The sequence below is a fragment of the Salvelinus fontinalis genome, chromosome 25 (assembly GCF_029448725.1).
Source record: "Salvelinus fontinalis isolate EN_2023a chromosome 25, ASM2944872v1, whole genome shotgun sequence".
Classification (NCBI taxonomy): Eukaryota; Metazoa; Chordata; class Actinopteri; order Salmoniformes; family Salmonidae; genus Salvelinus; species Salvelinus fontinalis.
Genome location: NC_074689.1, coordinates 20481029 through 20506466, shown reverse-complemented (window position 1 = coordinate 20506466; position 25438 = coordinate 20481029). Strand labels below are relative to the sequence as shown.

Below are 25438 nucleotides of genomic sequence, written 5' to 3'. Positions count from 1 at the left end.
TGATAGAAAATGATTGGCCCAGGTTGGGTTAAAATGATGAACTACTGTCTAAACATCCTCTGTACTTATTCCCTGGCAACTCAATGTTTCTTCCAACCTCAAGGGAGTTTTTAAATTGTCACTGTCGACCTTGGCTTTCACTTTTTGAAGAAGTTCAAGTTCTCTTGAAAGTTCAGTGACTTATATGACTTTGAAAAAGTACCAAAGTAATTAATCAAATGTGAATTATAAAAAAAAATCTCCATGACTTAGCTGGTGAAATAAATGTTGAATAGGTAGAATAGATTGCAAAGAGTCTTTTATTTACCTGGTGTTAAAGGTAGCATCCACACTCAGTAAGGTCTTCTAATAAGCCAGGACACACGACATCACAACGCGCACCATAGTGTCAACATCATCACTATCATCAGCTAGGTTCTGTTGGTTCTGCTACGTTCCAATATCCACTCTAGCGTACTGCTTAGAATGTATGGCCAAATAACTAGTACGCAATGTGGATATTGTAACCGAGCTGTCTTCTCAACAGGGGGTCCAAACTTCATCATCGTCATCATCAGTACAGTCACGTGAACAGAGTCATATTGTACACGTTTTTTTTCTCTCCATAAAACATTGTTGCTTTTAGTAACACCGACACCTGCACATAAAAAGTATATATATATATATATATATATATATATATATATATGGAATGACATCAAACACATATAAACCATGTGTTTGATACCATTGTATATATATATATATATATATATATATATATATATGCAGTGCCTTCAGAAAAGTATTCACACCCCTTAACTTTTTCCACATTTTGTTGTGTTACCGCCTGAATTTAAAATTGATTAAATTGTTTTTTTTTGTCACTGGCCTACACACAATAACCCATAATGTGGAATGATGTTTTTCAATTATTTTTTACAAATTAATAAAACATGAAAAGCTTAAATGTCTTGACTTAATAAGTATTCAACCACAGGAGGTTGGTGGCAGCTTAATTGGGGAGGACGGGCTTGTGGTAATAGCTGTTGTGGAATAAGTGGAATGGTATCAAACACATGGTTTCTATGTGTTTGATGTCATTCCAATAGTGCCGTTCCAGCCATTATTATGAGCCGTCCTCCATTCAGCAGCCTCCACTGTATTCAACCTCTTTGTTATAGCAAGCCTAAATAAGTTCAAAAGTACTTAACAAGTCACAATAAGTTGCATGGACTCCCTCTGTATGCAATAATAGTGTTTAACATTATTTTTGAATTACTACCTAATTTCTGTACCCCACACATACGATTATCTATAAGGTCCCTCAGTCGAGCAGTGAATTTCAAACACAGATTCAACCACAAAGACCAGGGAGGTTTTCCAATGCCTCACAAAGAAGGGCAGCTATTGGTAGATGGGTTAAAAAAACACTCATTGAATATCCCTTTGAGCATGGTGAAGTTATTAATTACACTTTGGATGGTGTATCAATACACCCAGTCATTACAAAGAAAATCCTTCCTAAATCGGCTGCCGGAGAGGAAGGAAACCACTCAGGGATATCCCCATGAGGCCAATTGTGAAGTTAAAACAGTACAGTGTTTAATGGCTGTGATAGGAGAAAACTGAGGATGGATCAACAACATTGTAGTTACTCCACAATACTAACCTAATTAACAGAGTGAAAAGAAGGCAGCCTTCCAAAACATGCATCCTGTTTGCAACAAGGCACTAAAGTAATATGGCAAAGCAATTCACTTTTTGTCCTGAATACAAGGTGTTATGTTTGGGGCAAATTCAATACAATACATTACTGAGTACCATGCTCCATGTTTGCAAGCATAGTGGTGGCTGCATCATGTTATGGGTATGCTTGTAATCGTTAAGGACTGGGGAGTTTTTCAGGATAAAAAATAAACGGACTGGAGATAAGCACAGGCAAAATCCTAGAGGAAAACCTGATTCAGTCTGCTTTCCACCAGACACTGGGAGATTAATTCACATTTCAGCAGGATAATAACCTAAAACACCATGCCAAATCTACAATACAATTGCTTACCAAGAAGACTTGAATGTTCATGAATGGCCAAGTTACAGTTTTGACTAAAATCAACTTAAAAATCTATGGCAGGGGGCCTCCCGAGTGGCGCTTGAGGTGTCACTACAGACACTACAGACCTGGGTTCAATCCCAGGCTGTGTCACAACCGGCCGTGACCGGGAGTCCCATAGGCTGGCACACAATTGGCCCAGTGTCGCCGAGTTAGGGGAGGGTTTGGCCGGGGGGGGGGCTTTACTTGGTTCATCACGCTCTAAGCGATGCCTTGTGGCAGGCCAGGCGCCTGCCAGCTGACTTGAACGGTGTTTCCTCTGACACATTGGTGCCGCTGGCTTCCGGGTTAAGCGGGCGGGTGTTAAGGAGCGCAGTTTGGCGGGTCATGTTACGGAGGACACATGATTCAACCTTCACCTTTTCAGAGCCCATTGGGGAGTTGCAGCGATGAAACAAGATCGTAATTGGGGAGAAAAAGGGTGGAAAAATAAATACAAATAAATAATCTGTGGCAGACTTGAAAACACATTTGACAGGGCTGGAAGAATTTCAAAAAGAATAATGGGTATAATGTTGCACCATCCAGGTGTGTAAAGCTCTTAGACGTACCCAGAAAGACTCACAATCGTTGCCAAAGGTGTGAGATATTTCTGTATTTCATTTTCGACACATTTGCAAACATTTCTAAAAACCTGTTTTCACTGTCGTTATGGGGTGTTGACTGTAGATGGGTGAGAAAAAAAATGTTTAATCCATTTTGAATTCAGGCTGTAACAACAAAATGTGGAATAAGTCAAGGGGTATGAACACTTTCTGAAGGCGCTGTATATATAGATTTGTCATTCATTCTATATGGACATGTCAGTCAAGTGAATTTTGCTTTGGGTTGTGTTTTGTAAAATCTGACTCTTATCTGGAGGGATGCCTCTTCTTTCAGACATTGATCAAGACACACACCCAAATGCGCACATGCACACACACACACACACACACACACACACACACACACACACACACACACACACACACACACACACACACACACACACACACACACACACACACACACACACACACTCATACACACACACTCATACACACACACACACACACACACACACACACACACACACACACACACACACACACACACACACACACACACACACACACACACACACACACACACACACACACACACACACACACACACACACACACTCATACACGCTCAACTAACATAGGCAGGTCTGTTCATTTAAGAAGGAGACGTACGTATCCCTTTCTATAGTGATACCCCTCTGTAGGTAGTGTATAGCTTACTCCCATCAAAACACAGTTAGGAACCAAAGCAGTTACAAACAAGAGAGAGAATGACTGGTCATGGTCTGTAAACGTCAACTGAGAGTCGCATACATCCTCCAGTCTAGGGCTGGAACCAGAGAGGGCAAAGTTTGGCACAATGTCACTTCTCTCTCTAATGTACAGTGGTGGTACGTACAAACTAGTAGAACGTCTTAGAAAGCAGAAGGTTGGTTCTTGTACAAGGGACAGATTGTATCATGTAACTGTGGATGACAAAACCATCTTCAAAATAAAATTTTAGAGTGTGGAAACGGAGAAACAAGAAACGTATATTTCAAATATCTACATCTAATTGTTTAGGCAGTGAAAAAGCAGTCTGTCAAGAAGGAGTGTGGAATGATGTCATCGGTGTTGTAGTCGGTCTTGAACTGCTTTGGACAGACATTTTTCGTGATCAGAGAACAGACAATACTGCTAGTCAACCACTGGCAGTTCGAACAGATGTGGTGTGGGAAAGGGAGACAGTGATCATTGATAGACATTGTTCCAAATGGTGTGTGTTTTCTTCTCAGCCTCTCCTGTTACAGACTAACAATATGCAGTGGTCGGTCGCTAGTGACTCGTGTAATATACACAATACCACACAAGTCTCTCAACTGTCACTGTACTGTACTGTACACCAAAAATACTATACATCCACAACTTAAAAAAATACAAATAAAAAATATGTGAAAATAAAATGGCTGGAAGAGTCTTCTTGAATAGAGGACATTCCATAGAAAGGTGAAAGTCAGAAGTCAATGTAATGAATGGGTGGAAAGCTGCTCCCTTAGTTTTTCCTGTAAACATCCACTCCTGCCTTGAGCTTGGTGTTTTCCACTCATCCCTCTCTCCCTTCTCTGTTCTGTGGCTTTTCATCCCGACTGGCCAAAGAACCCTCACCGCCACTCTTTCTCTCCTCCATTTCTCCACACCTCGTCTCTTCTCCTCCTTTCTGAAGGTCAATGTAAGAGCCCTCCGTCATCATTCACTTGTTTTCTCGCTTTCTTTCCGTCAAGGCCTTCACTCTCTCTCTCTCTTTCTCTTTCTCTTTCTTTCCGTCAAGGCCTTCACTCTCTCTCTCTCTCTTTCTTTCTATCAAGGCTCTCTCTCTCTTTCTTCTGTCTCTCTCCCTCTCTCGTTCTTTCTCTCCCTTTTGACATATCCATACATTCACTTTCCCAGTGGAACAAGCTTTGAACAAACTGAACTGGTAGAAAGAAAATGTATTGTGGTATTCATGCACATGCAGTCTCTCTTCACGCCTCAGTCCCTAACAACCCCCTGGCACCTCCCTCCTCTACCCCCTCAATCTCTGCTGCGGTTAGTAACTAATATTAACCTCCCACTCCCACTCCCACCTTACTCTACACCAGTGTTTTCACTCCCAGTCCTGGAGAGTTACAGGACCATGGAGGCTTTTGTTCCAGCCCAGCACTAATAAACCTAATATCCTAAAAACAACTGTTCATAACACTTCAATTACTTGAATCAGGTGTTGTTACTGCAAGGCTGGAGCTAAAGCCTGCACAAGCCTATGTCTCTCCAGGACCAGAGATAAGTTGTGACTCCTGTCTCTAGACCCAGGAGTCAGGCGAAGCCGGGTAGTGGCTGGTCTCGTAGTTGAGTTCGGAGTAGGGCCGGGATGCAGAGTAGAAGTCCACGTAGTTGCCAGTGGATTTGAGGCCCAGGTGCATCCGGAGGTCAGTGGCAGCCTGAGACGGGGGCTGGGGGAGGGGCTGGTCTGGAGGCTCGAAGAAGGAGTCATCCAGCATGCGGCCGGGGTTCTGCGGCGGAGGGAAGGTTGGAGGGAGGGATGGAGGGAACGTGTCGTAGTCTTTTATAGGTGTAGAGGAGCAGTCTGCCTGCGGAGCTATGGTCATGGGCTGAGGAGGGATCTGGAGAGGAAATAAAAACTCATCACACCTCAGAAACTATACAGTTAGTTTCATCTTCCAAAATTGAGGCTGTATTAAGTTTACGTTTACACATTTCACAGAGCCGTTTAATTGGTCTAACTTCATCTGAGGTGATAAGATAAGGTTTTTAATTGGATAAGCGCGGGGTGTGGTTTCAGGTTTCCACAGTTTCACGCTCTTCAGTTTGTGGGCGGGGCATTGGTGAAGATTCCGAAACACATCAGAGCTTATCAGAACCTCCACCTTCCTGAAGACGCAACCATGACAACCATCATCATGGCACCAGATGCCAAGGAGGTAACTTGCTAACAAGACGTGCCATAAAAATCTGTGCGTGTCTGTGTGTGCGTGCAGCAATGTGAGTGTGTGTGTATGTGCATGCCTGCATGCACATGTGTGTATTTGTGTGTGGGTGTGTGTTTGTAGTACTGTAGCTCACCTGGTTGTGTTTAATGTCGTCATTAGCAGTTACATAAGATTTCCGGAACAACGTGGATGTTCCACAGGAGATTTGGACTGAAAGAAGAGAGAGACGGTGTCAGAGAGAGAGAGAGAGTGTGTGAGAGAGAGAAAGAGAGAGACGGTGTCAGAGAGAGAGAGAGTGTGTGAGAGAGAGAGAGAGAGAGACGGTGTCAGAGAGTGTGAGAGAGTGTGAGAGAGAAAGAGAAAGATAAAGAGAGCGTGTCAGAGACAGAGAGAGAGAGAGAGGGAGAGAACATGTGTGAGTGTAATGTTTATTGGTATTTTTTAAATTGTTTATTTCAATAGCTTTGGCAATGTAAACATGTGTTTCCCATGCCAATAAAAGCCCTTTGAAATGAATTGAGAGAGAGAAGGAAAGAAAGACAGAAAGAAAGACAAAGACTGAGAGAAATAGATGGAGAAGAAGTGTGAGAAAGAATAAGTATATTAAAGAGAGAATGTGTCCTTCAGCCTGAAAACATGTCAGAACTTCTGATGAAAACACCATCAGCCTTCAGCCTGAAAACATGTCAGAACTTCTGATGAAAACACCATCAGCCTGAGAACATGTCAGAGAATCTGGTGAAAATAACATCAGCCTGAGAACATGTCAGAGAATCTGGTGAAAATAACATCAGCCTGAGAACATGTCAGAGAATCTGGTGAAAATAACATCAGCCTGAGAACATGTCAGAGAATCTGGTGAAAATAACATCAGCCTTTAAGTCGCACAATTAATTAGTGAGAAAATGTCTATACAGAATGTAAGTCTAAAATAGTAATTAGTGAATGTCTCTTAATGAGTTAAGAGAGCCACAGGAAACTGCCAAAATAAAGGGGTGTTGGGCCACCACGGGCCTCCACGAGCCTCCACGGGCCAGAACAGCATCAATGCACCTTGGCATCAATTCTACAAGTGTCTGGAACTCTATTAGAGGGATGCAACACCATTCTTCCACGAGAAATACCATCATTTGGTGTTTTGTTGATGGTGGTGGAAAACGCTGTTTCAGGCACCGCTCCAGAATCTCTCATAAGTGTTCAATTGGGTTGAAATCTATCCACCATGGCATATGGTTTACATATTTTTCATGCTCATCAAACCATTCAGTGACCACTTGTGCCCTGTGGATGGAGGCACTGTCATCCTGGAAGAGACCACTCCCATCAGGATCAAAATGATCAGTCAGAATGGCTGTATTGGCGTTTACCTTGTCCTCTAAGGGGTAGACCACAACAGAGCCACCAGAACCATCATTTACTGCACTTACCTGTATATTACAATAATAATAATAATAGATGTATTTTATATAGCACTCTCATTACAAAGACAATATCAAAGATGCTTTGAAAACAAAACTAAAACAAATGTAGGATTCTGGAAGTGGCATGTCTTGACTGAGGCGATGGACAAGTGAGATAGCGAATTGTTGATGACTGATGTATTATACAGATGTACCTGGCGTAGGCTACAGCCATACAGTAGCCTGTTGAGTTTCAGAATAAACCCTTTGATTCGAGAACTCAAACCTTTGTCCTGGACATTCTTTTATTCATAATCTATTGAGGTTATTATATGAGAAAAACTCAGCAATGGATAGAGAGAGGGAGGAGGGAGAGAGAGGGAGGGGGGAGAGAGAGAGAGGGAGAAGGAGAGAGAGAGGGGGGAGAGAGAGAGAGGGGGGAGAGAAAGTGGGAGGGGAGAGAGAGGGGAGAGAGAGAGGGAGGGGGGAGAGAGAGAGGGAGGGGGGAGAGAGAGGGAGGGGGAAAGAGAGAGGGGGGAGAGAGGGAGGAGGAGAGATAGAGGGAGGGGGGAGAGGGAGGGAGGGAAGGAAGGGGAGAGAGAGAGAGAGAGGGATGGGGGAGAGAGAGGGAGGGGGAGAGAGAGTGAGGGGGAGAGAGAGGGGGGAGAATGGCGGAAAGAGATGCGTAGATAGAAAGTAATAATCTATTCTTTATATTTCCTCTCACACACCTGCCATGGCGTCTTTCCGGGATGTGTGCTCTCCTTTGTTGCTGTGGAAACCTGCGTTGGTTGCCGTGGAGTCGTTTTCGGGCTTGCGATCCTTCATACTCATCATCTCTCTGGGAGAGGCCGGGGCGCTTACTGTATTACACACACACCGGTCAGACACACACAATCACACACACACATTATTCATCATTAGGTATGTTTAGTGTGACAGCATGAAGGTCGTCTCCTGCAGGTCAGAGTAGCACACAGTAATTCCCTTGAAAACCCTTACTCACACACAAACATACAGACACTCACTCACAGGGGGCATGTGATCTCCTCTTACAGTCCCCTGAAAATGCTTACTCACACACTACAGTCTATGATATTGCTTACCTAAACACTCTTATCAAGTGTATACTTCACACATAATATAAACTGCTCACCTACACTGTATTAAACCATCCAGATCAGAGAAGGCTTTAAGTAGCATGTTCATCCCTAAAAGACTACAGCATTCTATAAATATAAATAACCTAATAGAAACATACACAACGTACTGTTCCTTACTAGAACAATAGAGAGATGAGGAGAGGAGGGGAGGGGAGAGGAGAGGTGGGGAGAGGAGGGGAGGGAAGAGGAGGGGAGGGAAGAGGAGAGGTGGGGAGAGGAGGGGAGGGAAGAGGAGAGGTGGGGAGAGGAGGGGAGGGAAGAGGAGAGGTGGGGAGAGGAGGGGAAGGAAGAGGAGAGGTGGGGAGAGGTGGGGAGAGGAGGAAAGGGAAGAGGAGAGGTGGGGAGAGGAGGGGAGGGAAGAGGAGTGGTGGGGAGAGGAGGGGTGGGGAGAGGAGAGGAGGGGAGAGGTGGGGAGAGGAGGGGAGGGAAGAGGAGAGGTGGGGAGAGGAGGGGTGGGGAGAGGAGAGGTGGGGTAAGGGGGGTGGGGAGAGGAGAGGTGGGGAGAGGAGGGGTGGGAGAGGAGGGGAGGGGAGAGGTGGGGAGAGGTGAGGAGGGGAGGGAAGAGAGAGGAGAGGAGGGATGGGGAGAGGAGAGGAGGGGAGAGGTGGGGATGGGTGGGGGAGGAGAGGAGAGGAGGGGAGGGGAGAGGAGGGGTGGGGAGAGGAGGGGAAAGGTGGGGATGGGTGAGAGAGGAGAGGAGGGGATGGGTGGGGAGAGAAGAGGAGAGGTGGGGATGGGTGGGAGAGGAGAGGAAAGGAGGGATGGGTGGGGAGAGGAGAGGAGAGGTGGGGATGGGTGGGGAGAGGAGAGGAGAGGTGGGGATGGCTGGGAGAGGAGGTGAGAGGAGAGGAGGGGAGAGGTGGGAATGGGTGGGAGAGGAGAGGAGGGGAGGGGAGAGGAAGAAGAGGAGGTGAGAGGTGGGGAGAGGAGAGGTGGGGATGGGTGGGAGAGGAGGGGATGGGTGGGGAGGGGAGGGGAGAGGAAGGGTGGGGAGAGGAGGGTTGAGGAGGGGAGAAGAGGGGTGAGGAGAGGAGTGGAGAGGAGTGGAGAGGAGGTGAGAGGAGGGGAGATATGGGAGGGGTGAGGGGAAAGGAGGAGAGAGGTGGTGAGAGGAGAGGGGAGAGGAGGGGTGGGGTGGGGAGAGGAGGGGAGAGGAGGGGAGTGTGACAACCCTGTGACAGCAACTATGTTAAACGGATAATCACTACGGTAACACAACACCGTTAGATCCTGTAACCCCGGAGACCAGGCTCTTCACTGTTAGATACGGTTACCCATGGAGATCAGGTCTGAGAGCTATCAGCATGGTACAGTGAGCGCCTAGGGGCTTTGAAAGGTCACACACGCTTGCAGAGACACATGCACGCACATGCACACACACAAACATACACACACACTCACAGTTAGAACAGACATGTGAGCAGGATCAGTCAGTTACTCTGAGATTGTCTGAGGAGAGAAACAGTTCAGCCATGAAACCCTTATCATTTACTACAGTTCCACAGAGACAGTGTGTGTGCATGGGCCCCTAGGTCAGGGTCTCTCTTGGCTGGTGTTAATCACAGAGAACAGACAAGGTTCTACGTTTGAATGATGATGACGCACACACATCTCTCTCGCTCTATCTCTCTCTCCCCCTCTTCCCTCCCTCCCTCCCTTTCTCAATCTGCTTTGATCGGTCTCAGAGGCTAGAAAACATGGTTGTAGCAGATCCAGAACAGCATGTACTGGAGAGCAGGGGAACAGAAGAACGAGAGAACCATGCAACGCAGGAATAGAGAGTGATAAAGGAGAGGGAGAATGAGGAGAGGAACGTCAGAGGAGAAGATGTGTGGAAAGGAGGGAGGTGAGGGATGGAGGAAAGGAGGGAGGTGAGGGATGGAGGAAAGGAGAGAGGTGAGGGATGGAGGAAAGGAGGGAGGTGAGGGATGGAGGAAAGGAGGGAGGTGAGGGATGGAGGAAAGGATGGAGGTGAGGGATGGAGGAGAGGAGGGAGGTGAGGGATGGAGGGAAGGAGAGAGGTGAGGGATGTAGGAAAGGAGGGAGGTGAGGGATGGAGGAAAGGAGGGAGGTGAGGGATGGAGGAAAGGAGAGAGGTGAGGGATGGAGGAAAGGAGAGAGGTGAGGGATGGAGGAAAGGAGGGAGGTGAGGGATGGAGGGAAGGAGAGAGGTGAGGGATGGAGGAAAGGAGGGAGGTGAGGGATGGAGGAAAGGAGGGAGGTGAGGGATGGAGGAAAGGAGGGAGGTGAGGGATGGAGGAAAAGAGGGAGGTGAGGGATGGAGGGAGGAAAGGAGGGAGCAGGGTTTCTATATCCCTCTAAGCTCCTGATTCTCAATGTCAATATTCAAAGTGGGACTCATCTTCCCCTCCTCTTACAACTTACGTCATCATGTCTGACTTCACTCCTCAGGGAACTGTTATCACTACTATACCACACTCTCACTTGCAGTATGTCATTATAATACTGTTCTTAGTAGGTGCAGAGAAATGAAGTGGCAAGACATAGTGATGTTTTTTTCATTGACCTTGAGATGGAACAGCTATTGAACACACAGGCACATACGCACATGCACAAGCGCACACACACATACACACAGACACACACACACACACACATACACGTACATACACACCATTAAGCAGGGAAGCTAGTTGCTCTGAAGCTAAGGCCAGGGCCAGTTAAAGAGTCCACTAAGCCAGAGGGAGGAAAAGCACTTTTCTGCCTCATCACCAGGCTAAATCCACTGTGGAGGAAGCACAGCCACAGGCAGGCTAGCCCTGGTGCTATTGGCTATTGCTAACCATGTCTGAAAGCCCGTAGGCACGCTAGCACTGATGCTAATGGATAATGATAATGCACTCTTCCTATAGCTCTCTGGCTCATTGGCCTGTTTAAGGGAGAGGAAGTTGGAGGCAAGAGTTTATCAGGGTGACAGAGAGGACAGCTTACACACACACACACACACACACACACACACACACACACACACACACACACACACACACACACACACACACACACACACACACACACACACACACACACACACACAAACACTGACTTGAGCGGTTGTTGGGTGAGGTTCGTACGGGGGATACAGAGGGGGTGCGAGAGGAGGAGTAGGGCCTCTGTCTGTCTCTCTCTATCGTAGAGGCAGAACCAACAAAGTGATACTGAGAGTATCCATCCTGTAGGAGAGAGAGAGAGAGAGAGAGAGAGAGAGAGAGAGAGAGAGAGAGAGAGAGAGAAAACAAGAGGGAGAGAGAAACTTGTTAGAATCGCCCTATAAATTACACACATTGAAAAATCCATCCTACAGAACATACACAGACAGATATATTAAAATGTCTTCAAAATTAGTTAAAAAAAATCAAAAATATGAATACAAATAAATACAAATGAATCACACACCACACCCTGTTAGGTCCTTCATCAGATGAATATAACACCAGTGATCCCTGTTAGGTCCTTCATCAGATGAATACAACACCAGTGATCCCTGTTAGGTGATTTATCAGATGAATATAACACCAGTGATCCCTGTTAGGTGATTCATCAGATGAATATAACACCAGTGATCCCTGTTAGGTGATTCATCAGATGAATATAACACCAGTGATCCCTGTTAGGTGATTTATCAGATGAATATAACACCAGTGATCCCTGTTAGGTGATTTATCAGATGAATATAACACCAGTGATCCCTGTTAGGTCCTTCATCAAATGAATACAACACCAGTGATCCCTGGTAGGTCCTTCATCAGATGAATATAACACCAGTGATCCCTGTTAGGTGATTCATCAGATGAATATAACACCAGTGATCCCTGTTAGGTGATTTATCAGATGAATATAACACCAGTGATCCCTGTTAGGTGATTCATCAGATGAATATAACACCAGTGATCCCTGTTAGGTCCTTCATCAGATGAATACAACACCAGTGATCCCTGTTAGGTCCTTCATCAGATGAATATAACACCAGTGATCCCTGTTAGGTGATTCATCAGATGAATATAACACCAGTGATCCCTGTTAGGTGATTCATCAGATGAATATAACACCAGTGATCCCTGTTAGGTGATTCATCAGATGAATATAACACCAGTGATCCCTGTTAGGTGATTCATCAGATGAATATAACACCAGTGATCCCTGTTAGGTCCTTCATCAGATGAATATAACACCAGTGATCCCTGTTAGGTCCTTCACCAGATGACTATAACACCAGTGATCCCTGTTAGGTCCTTCACCAGATGACTACAACACCACAGTGATCCCTGTTAGGTGATTCACCAGATGACTATAACACCAGTGATCCCTGTTAGGTTCTTCACCAGGTGAATATAACACCAGTGATCCCTGTTAGGTCTTTCACCAGATGAATATAACACCAGTGATCCCTGTTAGGTGATTCACCAGATGAATATAACACCAGTGATCCCTGTTAGGTCCTTCACCAGATGACTACAACACCACAGTGATGCCTGTTAGGTGATTCACCAGATGACTATAACACCACAGTGATCCCTGTTAAGTCCTTCACCAGATGACTATAACACCACAGTGATCCCTGTTAGGTCCTTCACCAGATGACTATAACACCACAGTGATGCCTGTTAGGTGATTCACCAGATGACTACAACACCACAGTGATCCCTGTTAGGTGATTCACCAGATGACTATAACACCACAGTGATCCCTGTTAAGTCCTTCACCAGATGACTATAACACCACAGTGATCCCTGTTAAGTCCTTCACCAGATGACTACAACACCACAGTGATGCCTGTTAGGTGATTCACCAGATGACTATAACACCACAGTGATCCCTGTTAAGTCCTTCACCAGATGAATATAACACCAGTGATCCCTGTTAGGTGATTCACCAGATGACTATAACACCACAGTGATCCCTGTTAAGTCCTTCACCAGATGACTATAACACCACAGTGATCCCTGTTAGGTCCTTCACCAGATGACTACAACACCACAGTGATCCCTGTTAGGTCCTTCACCAGATGACTACAACACCAAAGTGATCCCTGTTAGGTGATTCACCAGATGACTATAACACCAGTGATCCCTGTTAGGTCCTTCACCAGATGAATATAACATCAGTGATCCCTGTTAGGTCCTTCATCAGATGACTACAACACCAAAGTGATCCCTGTTAGGTCCTTCATCAGATGAATATAACACCAGTGATCCCTGGTAGGTCCTTCACCAGATGAATATAACACCACAATGATCCCTGTTAGGTCCTTCATCAGATGAATATAACACCAGTGATCCCTGGTAGGTCCTCCACCAGATGAATATAACACCAGTGATCCCTGTTAGGTGATTCACCAGATGAATATAACACCAGTGATCCCTGTTAGGTCCTTCACCAGATGACTACAACACCAGTGATCCCTGTTAGGTGATTCACCAGATGAATATAACACCAGTGATCCCTGTTAGGTCCTTCACCAGATGAATATAACACCAGTGATCCCTGTTAGGTGATTCACCAGATGAATATAACACCAGTGATCCCTGGTAGGTCCTTCACCAGATGAATATAACACCAGTGATCCCTGTTAGGTGATTCACCAGATGAATATAACACCAGTGATCCCTGTTAGGTCCTTCACCAGATGACTACAACACCACAGTGATCCCTGTTAGGTGATTCACCAGATGAATATAACACCAGTGATCCCTGTTAGGTGATTCACCAGATGAATACAACACCAGTGATCCCTGTTAGGTGATTCACCAGATGACTACAACACCAGTGATCCCTGTTAGGTGATTCACCAGATGACTACAACACCACAGTGATCCCTGTTAGGTGATTCACCAGATGACTACAACACCAGTGATCCCTGTTAGGTGATTCACCAGATGAATACAACACCAGTGATCCCTGTTAGGTGATTCACCAGATGACTACAACACCACAGTGATCCCTGTTAGGTGATTCACCAGATGAATATAACACCAGTGATCCCTGTTAGGTGATTCACCAGATGAATACAACACCAGTGATCCCTGTTAGGTGATTCACCAGATGACTACAACACCAGTGATCCCTGTTAGGTGATTCATCAGATGACTACAACACCACAGTGATCCCTGTTAGGTGATTCACCAGATGACTACAACACCAGTGATCCCTGTTAGGTGATTCATCAGATGACTACAACACCACAGTGATCCCTGTTAGGTCCTTCACCAGATGACTACAACACCAGTGATCCCTGTTAGGTGATTCACCAGATGAATATAACACCACAGTGATCCCTGTTAGGTGATTCACCAGATGAATATAACACCAGTGATCCCTGTTAGGTGATTCACCAGATGACTACAACACCAGTGATCCCTGTTAGGTCCTTCACCAGATGACTACAACACCAGTGATCCCTGTTAGGTGATTCACCAGATGAATATAACACCACAGTGATCCCTGTTAGGTGATTCACCAGATGAATATAACACCAGTGATCCCTGTTAGGTGATTCACCAGATGACTACAACACCACATTACAGCAGCTGTTGTTTCAATATAAAGACTGTAGACGGAACAGACACAAATCTTCAGTTGGGTTCACCCACCAATTAAGTCAACGTCTACACTAACGATGCTTCTCCACCTTAACCACCCTAAACTCCACTCACATAATTGCTGCTGTATAATTGCTGTGTTGATATGACAGATACCTATTGAGCTGGAACACAATGAAATAAAGAAGAAAAACAGGATAACTGAAAACAATACTTAACATAGCATTAAACTTTGGATTCAGCATTAGGACCCTCTATACAAGAGCCATAACTCTTATAGTTAATAATGATGTCATTATACTGTAACGCACGCACACATCATGTCCTGCCGTGACATGCCTGTTTCCTGCAGAGCTCCAGAAGGATCAAAGGTTGGATCCTCTCTGATACAGTTCAAAGACGCCCCAATTTCCCTCTCTCCTCTCCTCATATCCCCTCACTCTCATTTACCCCCTCCACACCCTCACTTATCTTACCCTCTCTCCTCTCCTCATATCCCCTCACTCTCATTTACCCCCTCCACACCCTCACTTATCTTACCCTCTCTCCTCTCCTCATATCCCCTCACTCTCATTTACCCCCTCCACACCCTCACTTATCTTACCCTCTCTCTTCTCCTCTCCTCATATCCCCTCACTCTCATTTACCCCCTCCACACCCTCACTTATCTTACCCTCTCTCCTCTCCTCATATCCCCTCACTCTCATTTACCCCCTCCACACCCTCACTTATCTTACCCTCTCTCTTCTCCTCTCCTCATATCCCCTCACTCTCATTACCCCCTCCACACCCTCACTTATCTTACCCTCTCTCCTCTCCTCATATCCCCTCACACTCATTTACCCCCTCCACACCCTCACTTATCTTACCCTCTCTCTTCTCCTCTCCTCATATCCCCTCACACTCATTTACCCCCTCCACACCCTCACTTATCTTACCCTCTCTCCTCTCCTCATATCCCCTCACTCTCATTTCCCCCCTCCACACCCTCACTTATCTTACCCTCTCTCCTCTCCTCATATCCCCTCACTCTCATAACCTCCTTCCGTACCCTCACTTATCTTACCCTCTCTCCTTTCCTCATATCCCCTCACTCTCATAACCTCCTTCCGTACCCTCACTTATCTTACCCTCTCTCCTCTCCTCATATCCCCTCACTCTCATTTACCTCCTCCACACCCTCACTTATCTTACCCTCTCTCCTCTCCTCATATCCCCTCACTCTCATAACCTCCTTCCGTACCCTCACTTATCTTACCCTCTCTCCTCTCCCTATCTATCTTCACCTTCACCCCCCCCCCCCCAGCAAGTAGAGAGTTTGGTTGCCAGGCAACCATTGTGCCTCTTGCATCTAACCACATTGGACAGGTATTTCAAGGCTGTAAGGTAAGAGGCGAATAAAGCACTTAAAGCCTACACACAAGGTGCGTGCGTGTATGTGTGTGTGATGCGATTAGGCTGAATAAAGGTTATGAAAAAATGGTTCGTCCCTCCAGGCCTCAGCCACGGCAACTTCTGTCATTTTAACACACTCATTCCATGTCATGCTTTTTAACCTTCAGCCCTTCATGCTTTTATTTTTTCCCTACAGTCAAATCCCCTTTATGTTCTCACTGAGACAGCTGTATAACGTGTGTGTGCATGTCGGTGCATGTGTGCATGTGTGTGTGTGTGTGTGTGTGTGTGTGTGTGTAAAGAAATAGTCGTGACTCATCAAACTGGGAATGGGAGAGAGGACAATGGGAAATTAGTGTTTAATGTTAGACATATTCCATATTCAAGTGTTGAGCCACAGAATAAATTAATAAGTAAGGGATTTTATATAATAAAACACTCTGATCTTATAACTGAATTCTTAAAGCCCAATAAAGGCTAAAGTCCCAGGCAGTGACTATTTGAAAGGAATCTAAGGAAACTTTTACCATTCAGTAGAATGTTAAGGATATTTTGAAATGAAAACTGTGTCACACACATGCTCACTAGCCAGCAAGAAGGCATACACATATTCCATCTCTCACACATGACTACGCCTCAGACAGCTCAACTCCCTCTCCTCCTCCTCTCTCTGCACTCCCCTCGCCTCCCCACCCCAATCACCATCCCCAGATATAGCATACATCCAACACATCTATCGTACCATCCCCCCCACTGGCATTCTCTGCTATCAAACTGTAGTTAGACTGGAAACCATGCAGAGCAATGCACACAGGCCTCACACATGCTATAAATCCAACACACGCAGAACACATGCACACAGCATGTGCGTGACCTTCCCGTGCTACGCATGATCAGTAACCTTGCCTGACACCTGATTTACGTTAGCTGTCAGGAAATCTAATCACATTTCATTTGTCACAAGCTTCGTAAACAAAAGGTGTCGACTAACAGTGAAATGTTTACTTACGGGCCCTTCCCAATAATAGAAACATAATAACCCGAGGAATAAATACACAATGAGTAGCGATAATATGGCTATATACACATTGTACCAGTACTGAGTCCATGTGCAGGGGTATGAGGTAATGCAGGTAGATATATACATATATGTAGGGATAAAGTGACCAGGCAACAGGATAGATAATAGACAGTAGCAGCAGTGTAAGTGATGAGTCAAAAGAGTTAGCGCAAAATGGGTCAATGCAGCTAGTCCAGGTAGCTATTTGATTAACAATTTAACTACTTATTTAGCAGTCTTATTGGTTGGGAGTAGAAACTGTTCAGTGTCCTGATGGTTCTAGACGTGGTGCATCGGTACCGCTTGTCATGCAGTAGCAGAGAGAACAGTCTATGACTTGGGTGGTTGGAAACTTTGAAAATGTTTAGGGCCTTCCTCTGACACCGCCTGGTATAGAGGTTCTGGATGGCAGAGAGCTTGGCCCCAGTGATGTACTGGGCCATACACACTACCCTCTGTAGCGCCTTGCAGTCGGATGCCAAGCAGTTGCCATACCAAGCAGTGATGCAGCCAGTCAAGATGATCCCAATGGTGCAGCTGTAGAACGTTTTGAGGATTTGAGGGCCCATGAGAAATATTTTCATCCTCCTGAGGGGGATGAGGCTTTGTCGTGCCTTCTTCACGACTGTTTTGGTGTGTGTGGAGCATAATAATTCTTGACTGATGTGGACACTGAGGAACTTGAAGCCCTCGACCCTCGCCACTACAGTCCCAAGGAGCTTTTTTTTTGTCAAGCCTCTACTTTTACTAATGCTCTCGGCTGTAAGGCCATTTCATTTGGTGACTTTGGGTCTTTTGAGCATCATGCTATACTGTTTACATGTCGGCCACCAGTGCTGGTCACAACCCTGTATAGGCCACCAAAGCACTGCCCCCCTTTCTATACTGATCTTTCTGAACAATTGTCTATTGCCCTTGAGAACTGTGATAAAATCATTGTGTTGGGTGATTATACTATTCTTGTTGACAAAGAGACTCCAAGGCCATTGAATGTATGAATATTTTGAGCTTGATGGACTTTAGCCAACATGTTACTGGGCCCACCCATAACTGTGGCCATACTCTAGACCTGGTTATTACCAAGGGGCTTTCTATTGACATATCCTCTATTGTTGATGTTGCTTTATCTGATCACCACTGTGGATTTCTTACTACCTTGTTGCCCATAGCACAGGGTAATACTGAACGCATCATTAAGAAACGCTATCTTACCTCTGAAGTTGCAACAGATTTTATTGAGTGTATGAACAGTACTCCACCACCTATTCTACTTTCCTCTATTGATGATTTAGTTGATAAATGTAATAGTATTAGGGGAACTATTGATGCCACAGCTCCAGTAAAGTTGAAAAAGGCCACATCCAAACAGAGAGCCCCTTGAATGAGTGAGAAAACTAGTCAATTAAAGAGAAATTGCAGAAAGGCAGAGCGTAAGTGGAGAAAGTAAAAGTTGTGGGTCCATTATGATATTCTGAGAGAGCAATTTGGCATATATAACAAGGCAATTAGAAATCCCAGATGGGCTAATTTTTCAAATTTGATCACTATTAATCAGAATAATTGCGGAGTGCTCTTCTCGACCATTGATGGCCTGATAAATCCTAATACCGCAAACCAACAGTGCATTCGGAATGTATTCAGAGCCCATCCCCTTTTCCCACAAAAATGTATGTTATAGCCTTATTCTAAAATGGATTAAATAATTATTTTCCCTCATCAATCTACACAGAATACCCCATAATGACAAAGCGAAACAGGATTTTTGATTTTTTTGTACATTTCTAAAAAATAAAAAACAGAAATACCTTATTTACATAAGTATTCAGATACTTTGCTATGAAACTCGAAATTGAGCTCAGGTGCATCCTGTTTCCATGGATCATCCTTGAGATGTTTCTACAACTTGATCGGAGTCCACCTGTGGTAAATTTAATTGATTGGTCATGATTTGGAAAGGCACACACCTGTCTATATAAGGTCCCACAGTTGACAGTGCATGTCAGAGCAAAAACCAAGCTATGAGGTTGAAGGAATTGTCCGTAGAGCTCCGAGACAGGATTGTGTTGAGGTACAAATCTGAGGATTAAAGCGTTGAATGTCCCCAAGAAAACAGTGGCCTCCTTCATTCTTAAATGGAAGAAGTTTGGAACCACCAAAACTCTTCCTAGAGCTGGCCGCCAGGCCAAACTGAGCAATCGGGGGAGAAAGGCCTTGGTCAGAAGCCAATGGTCACTCTGACAGAGCTCCAGAGTTCCTCTGTGGAGATGGGAGAACCTTCCAGAAAGACAACTATCTTTCCAGCACTCCACTAATCAGGCCTTTATTGTAGAGTGGCCAGACGGAAGCCACTCCTCAGTAAAAGGCACATGACTGCCCGCTTGGAATTGGCCAAAAGTGACCTAAAAGACTCTCAGAAACAATATTCTCTGGTCTGATGAAACTAAGATTGAACTTCTTGGCCTGAATGCCAACTGTCACGTCTGAGGAAACCTGGCACCATCCCTATGGCGAAGCATGGTGGTGCCACCATTATGCTGTGGGGATGTTTTGTGTGGGGGGGACTGGGAGACTAGTCAGGATCGAGGGAAAGATGACCAGAGCAAGGATTCTTGATGAAAACCTGCTCCAGAGCCCCCAGAACCTAAGACTGGGGTGAAGGTTCACCTTCCAACAGAACAACGACCCTCAGCACACAGCCAAGACAATGCAGGAGTGGCTTCGGGAGAAGTCTCTGAACGTCCTTGAGTGGCCCGGCCAGAGCCCAGACTTGAACCTGATGGAACATCTCTGGAGAGACCTGAACATAGCTGTGCAGCAATGCTCCCATCTATCCTGACAGAGCTTGAGAGGATCTGCAGAGAAGAATAGGAGAAACTCCCTAAAAACAAGCGTCATACCCAAGAAGAATCAACGCTGTAATCACTGTCAAAGGCGCTTCAACAAACTACTGAGTAAAGGGTCTGAATACTTATGTAAATGTGATATTTCCATTTTTTTATTTTATAAATGTTCTAAAATGTCTACAAACCTGCTTTTAATGCTATGTCATTATGGGGTATTGTGTGTAGATTGATGAGAAAAAAAGCAATTTCATCAATTTTAGACCAAGGCTGAAACGTAACAAAATGTGGACAAAATCAAGGGGGCTGAATACTTTCCCAATGCACTGTATGTCAACTTTCCTCCACATCTAAATGTGATGAGTTTGCAGCATATTTCAGAGATAAGATAACCATAATTAGGCTGGGTATCAGTTAAGAAAGACCTGATGAGAAGTTTGATAAGTGCCCTCGTCTTTCTGTCTGTAACGATGTACGCTGAGAGTCGGGAACAAGTTCTGGGAGTGAATACATTTAATTAATAAATGAAACAAACACGTAACACGAACAGGAACAATGACGACTGGGGAAGAAACCAAAGGGAGTGACATAAAGGGCAGGTAATCAAGGAGGTGATGGAGTCCAGGTGAGTGTCATTATGCGCCTAACACTGGTGACAGGTGTGCACCCTAACGAGCAGCCTGGTGACCTAGAGGCCAGAGAGGGAGCACACGTGACACTGTCCGTGTACTCTTAGATTTAAGTTCTGCATTCGACATTGTTGACCATGATGTCCTTCTGGACAGACTGGGTTGGCCTCTCCAGTCCAGTTCTAAAATAGTTTAGGACCTATTTAACCCTTGGTGGACATAATATAAAGAAAGTGTGTCTGTACTGCTGCTCCACTGTCTCTCTCTCTCTCTCTCTCTCTCTCTCTCTCTCTCTCTCTCTCTCTCTCTCTCTCTCTCTCTCTCTCTCTCTCTCTCTCTCTCTGCATCCCTCTCTCTCTCTCTCTGCATCCCTCTCTCTCTCTGCCTCTCTCTGCCTCTGCCTCCCTCTCTCTCTGCCTCCCTCTCTCTCTGCCTCTGCCTCCCTCGCTATGCCTCTGCCTCCCCCTCCCTCTCTCTGCCTCCCCCTCCCTCTCTCTGCCTCTGCCTCTCTCTGCCTCCCTCCCTCTGCCTCCCTCTCTCTGCCTCCCTCTCTCTGCCTCCCTCTCTCTGCCTCTGCCTCCCTCTCTCTGCCTCTGCCTCCCTCTCTCTGCCTCTGCCTCCCTCTCTCTGCCTCTGCCTCCCTCTCTCTGCCTCTGCCTCCCTCTCTCTGCCTCTGCCTCCCTCTCTCTGCCGCTGCCTCCCTCTCTCTGCCGCTGCCTCCCTCTCTCTGCCGCTGCCTCCTTGCCTCTGTCTCTGCCCCTCTGCCTCTGCCACCGGCAGTTCTTAGTGTCAGCATCAGGACAGACAAAGAAGACTTGGCCGACTGTCTGTGTTGGATTGAACAACCCTGGAAGGTACTGAGAGAGAGAAAGAGAGAGAGACAGAGAGAAAGAGGGGGAGAGAGATAGCAGACATAGAGTAAGTAGTGGGGAGAGAAAGTTATAGTAAATAGAGGGAGAAAGAGGTAAATAGAGGGAGAAAGAGGTAAAAGACAAGTCCAGGAGGGACAACGTTGTATCTTTGTGATCAGCAGAATCACCTCTCTGTGACGTCAACACCTCCAGTCTGTTTATCCAGCCCCTTAAGGTACAGTGTCAGTCATGGCATCCATAGCTTCGTATATGAGTTTGTGGTTACATTCCTACCCTCAGCTAACCATACCAAGTGGCAACGTCAAGCTGTTAAATTCACACATTCTGCCATTCAATAATAGCAAATTTACAGATATAAAACCCTAGCGATCATAACATGTTGATAAACTTATACTTGGACACAACACAGAACTTATGTTTTATTGATGACTAGAGTCTACATTTGATCTCATCAGCATCTGTTCTATTTTCATATGTTTATTTGGCTCCCGATCCATGCTCATGTTCTCTAGCCCCAAGGCAAACCCTGTCTACATATTCTGTAGGAAGTGATTAACAGTTGTAAGTGGAGTCTCCAACACACACACACACACACGCACGCATGCACACACAGGCAGACACACACACATGCACTGTGTGAGGAGACAGTGTGTGTGAATGTTCTCATTACCCCAGACTTCAAAGCAAACAGCATTCTGAGATGGCAGTTCAAACCACCTCATTATTGACCTAATCCTATATTCTCCTCTCTTCTAACACAAATATGTAACAGAACACACACTCTGCTAGTACTTGTAGTATTACACACACACACACACACACTACTAATACCGTAAACCATTGCCACACATACTCATTTCAAGATCTCCTCAACTCCTCTCTAAGTGCTGTAACTAGCCTACTTTAAGGCTTTTCTGATCGATGGTTCATATATGGGAGATCCTAACGTGTACAGGAGACTGTGTCATTCTTCTACTACCAATAACTCAAAATCCAAATGTCCTTTCAAAGACGTTCTAGTCAATCAAGTTCTTCACTCTCATTTCTTGCTACTTTGTATGAGGTAAACTCCTGTATTCATCTCAATTAGTACCCCTGGTTAAGGACAGGTACCCCTGGTTAAGGACAGGTACCCCTGGTTAAGGACAGGTACCCCTGGTTAAGGACAGGGAGACAAAAACAAAAGGTTTTTAGTCTGAATACACCATTCCCACACACTCTCTCTATCGAGGGCTACTGTTGTCCATCCATCTGCCTGGGTGTACTGTCTACTGTCCCTCTCCTCCCTTCCCTTCCACTCCCTTCCCTTCCACTCTCTTTCTCTCTCCTCTTTCATACGTGCAAAGATTGAGTGGGGAGTCTAGGCAGCAGAGTGGACTATCCCCGGAAGACACTAAAGTTGCAACAGCAGAACACTCTCTGGGGTGACTTTGGGACAAGACTTTTGTTGAATGTGTTAATGTTGAATCTGTCAGAGACTGTGTACAGATGTAGGATCTTAATTTGAGCCAGCTTGCTACAGCAGGAAAACAATCCTGCAGCAACAGGAAATGTCAATTATTAAGTGGATTATATTTAATGGACATTTTTGTAGGGTTTGATACATTTTTTGTAAAAAGTCTGAAATGTGAAAGTGGAAAATACAAATTTCAGTAAACTGTTTAAACTTGAAATACACTGCACGTTTTAGATTTCTTGCATTGCAGGAAAGTTCTTCTGCAACAAGGTGATCAAATTAAGATCCTACATATGTATGTGTCAGTGACATTGGTCATTCAGGTGTGACAGACAGGAGTAGACAGGACAGCCTAAGGCTGATACCATGACACACAAACAGGGCAGTGTATTACTCACGCTCGTGCACCCACACACACCAAACATTGATGAACTACTGTCCACCCATCCTGAAATCATGTAGGGAATTGAAAATATTTGAATTAAAAAAACTGAAGAATAACTTGGATTCTAACCTCCTTCACTGCACTCCCATTCACTACAGCTGTATTCACTGAACAGATCAGAACATCTATAGAACCCAGCTAATCAAGTTGGGTCTGAGTGTTCCTTTTCCAGAGGGAGAGAGAGAGAGAAAGAGAGAGAGAGAGAGAGAGGGGAACAGAGAGAAAGGGATGAGAAAGAGCGAGAGAGAGAGAGAGAGAGAGATAAAGGAGAGCTATTTAGAGAGAGAAGGGATATAACTTGAATAGACTAACAGTACACGATAGACCCTGGGCTTGGGGCTTGGGGCTAAGCAAAGTCTTATTTAGGAAACATTCACAGTAAATATTTCATAGTACTGTTTTGTTGTTCCTCTCATCTAAACCCCATTGTTCTTCTGTGTGAACATTACACACACACATTTTATTAAAAAAATAAACTGAAATATCAAATCAAATCAAACGTTATTTGTCACATGCCACTAATACAACAAGTGTAGACCTTACTGTGAAATAATTACTTACAAGCCCTTAACCAACAGTTCAGTTCAAGAAGAGTTGACAAAATATTAACCAAGTAGGCTAAAGTCAGGGGTACAGGGGTAATCGAGGTAATTTGTACATGTAGGTAGGGGTGAAGTGACAATGCATAAATAATAAACAGCAAGTAGTAGCAGTGTACAAAATAAATGGAGGTGGGGGGGGGTTAATGTAGATAGTCTGGTGGCCATTTGATGAGTTGTTCAGCAGTCTTATGGCTTGGGGGTAGAAGCTGTTAAGGAGCCTTTTGGTCCTAGACTTGGCTCTCCGGTACCGCTTTCCGTGCAGTAGCAGAGAAAACAGTCTATGACTTGGGTGACTGGAGTCTCTGACAATTGTATGGGCTTTCTTCTGACACCGTCTATTATATAAGTCCTGGATGGCAGGAAGCTTGGCCCCAGTGATGTACTGGGCCGTACACACTACCCTCTGTAGTTGCCATGCCAGGCGGTGATGCAGCCAGTCAGGATGCTTTCGATGGTGCAGCTGTAGAACCTTTTGAGGATCTGGGGACCCATGCAAAATCTTTTCAGTCTCCTAAGGGGGATATCACATTTACATAAGTATTCAGACCCTTTACTCAGTACTTTGTCTTCTTGGGTATGATGCTATAAGCTTGGCACACCTGTATTCGGGGACTTTCTTCCATTCGTCTCTTCAAATCCTCTCAAGCTCTGTCAGGTTAGCGTTGCTGCACAGCTATTTTTTAGGTCTCTCCAGAGATGTTTGATCGGGTTCAAGTCTGGGCTCTGGCTGGGCCACTCAAGGACATTCAGAGACTTATCCCGAAGCCACTCCTGCGTTGTCTTGGCTGTGTGCTTAGGGTCGTTGTCCTGTTAGAAGGGGAACCTTCGCCCCAGTCTGAGGTCCTGAGCGCTCTGGAGCAGGTTTTCATCAAGGATATCTCTTTACTTTGCTCCGTTCTTCTTTGCCTCAATCCCGACTAGTCTCCCAGTCCCTTCTCCCCTGATTGCTCAGTTTGGCAGGGCATCCAGCTCTAGGAAGAGTCTTGGTGGTTCCAAAGTTCTTCCATTTAAGAAAGATGGAGGCCACTGTGTTCTTTGGAATCTTCAATGCTGCAGAAATGTTTTGGTACCCTTCCTGAGATCTGTGCCTTGACACAATCCTGCCTCGGAGCTCTACGGACAATTCCTTCGACCTCATGGCTTGGTTTTTGCTCTGACATGCACTGTTAACTTTGAGATATTATGTAGACAGGTGTGTGCCTTTCCAAATCATGTCCAATCAAGTTAAATTAAATTAAATCAATGTATATATAAATGTATTTATATAGCCCTTAGATCAGCTGATATCTCAAAGTGCTGTACAGAATCCCAGCCTAAAACCCCAAACAGCAAGCAATGCAGGTTTAGAAGCACGGTGGCTAGGAAACAGTCCCTAGACAGGCCAAAACCTAGGAAGAAACTTAGAGAGGAACCAAG

The 25438-nt window shown here is 45.2% G+C and overlaps 1 protein-coding gene across 2 annotated transcripts in view; it reads right to left on the bottom strand.

The window, feature by feature from the left end:
* Window positions 1-281: 281 nt before the first annotated feature.
* LOC129822965 (catenin delta-2-like) overlaps window positions 282-25438 on the bottom strand; it is a 379787-nt gene continuing 354630 nt past the window's right edge. For both annotated transcript variants that reach the window (XM_055881562.1, XM_055881564.1), the window contains 4 exons: window positions 11231-11357; window positions 7735-7866; window positions 5737-5813; window positions 282-5276 (listed from right to left, as the gene is read on the bottom strand). In XM_055881562.1, the coding sequence (XP_055737537.1) occupies window positions 4956-5276; window positions 5737-5813; window positions 7735-7866; window positions 11231-11357 (657 nt within the window). In that variant the 3' untranslated portion in view covers window positions 282-4955. The remainder of the gene's footprint in view (window positions 5277-5736; window positions 5814-7734; window positions 7867-11230; window positions 11358-25438) is intronic.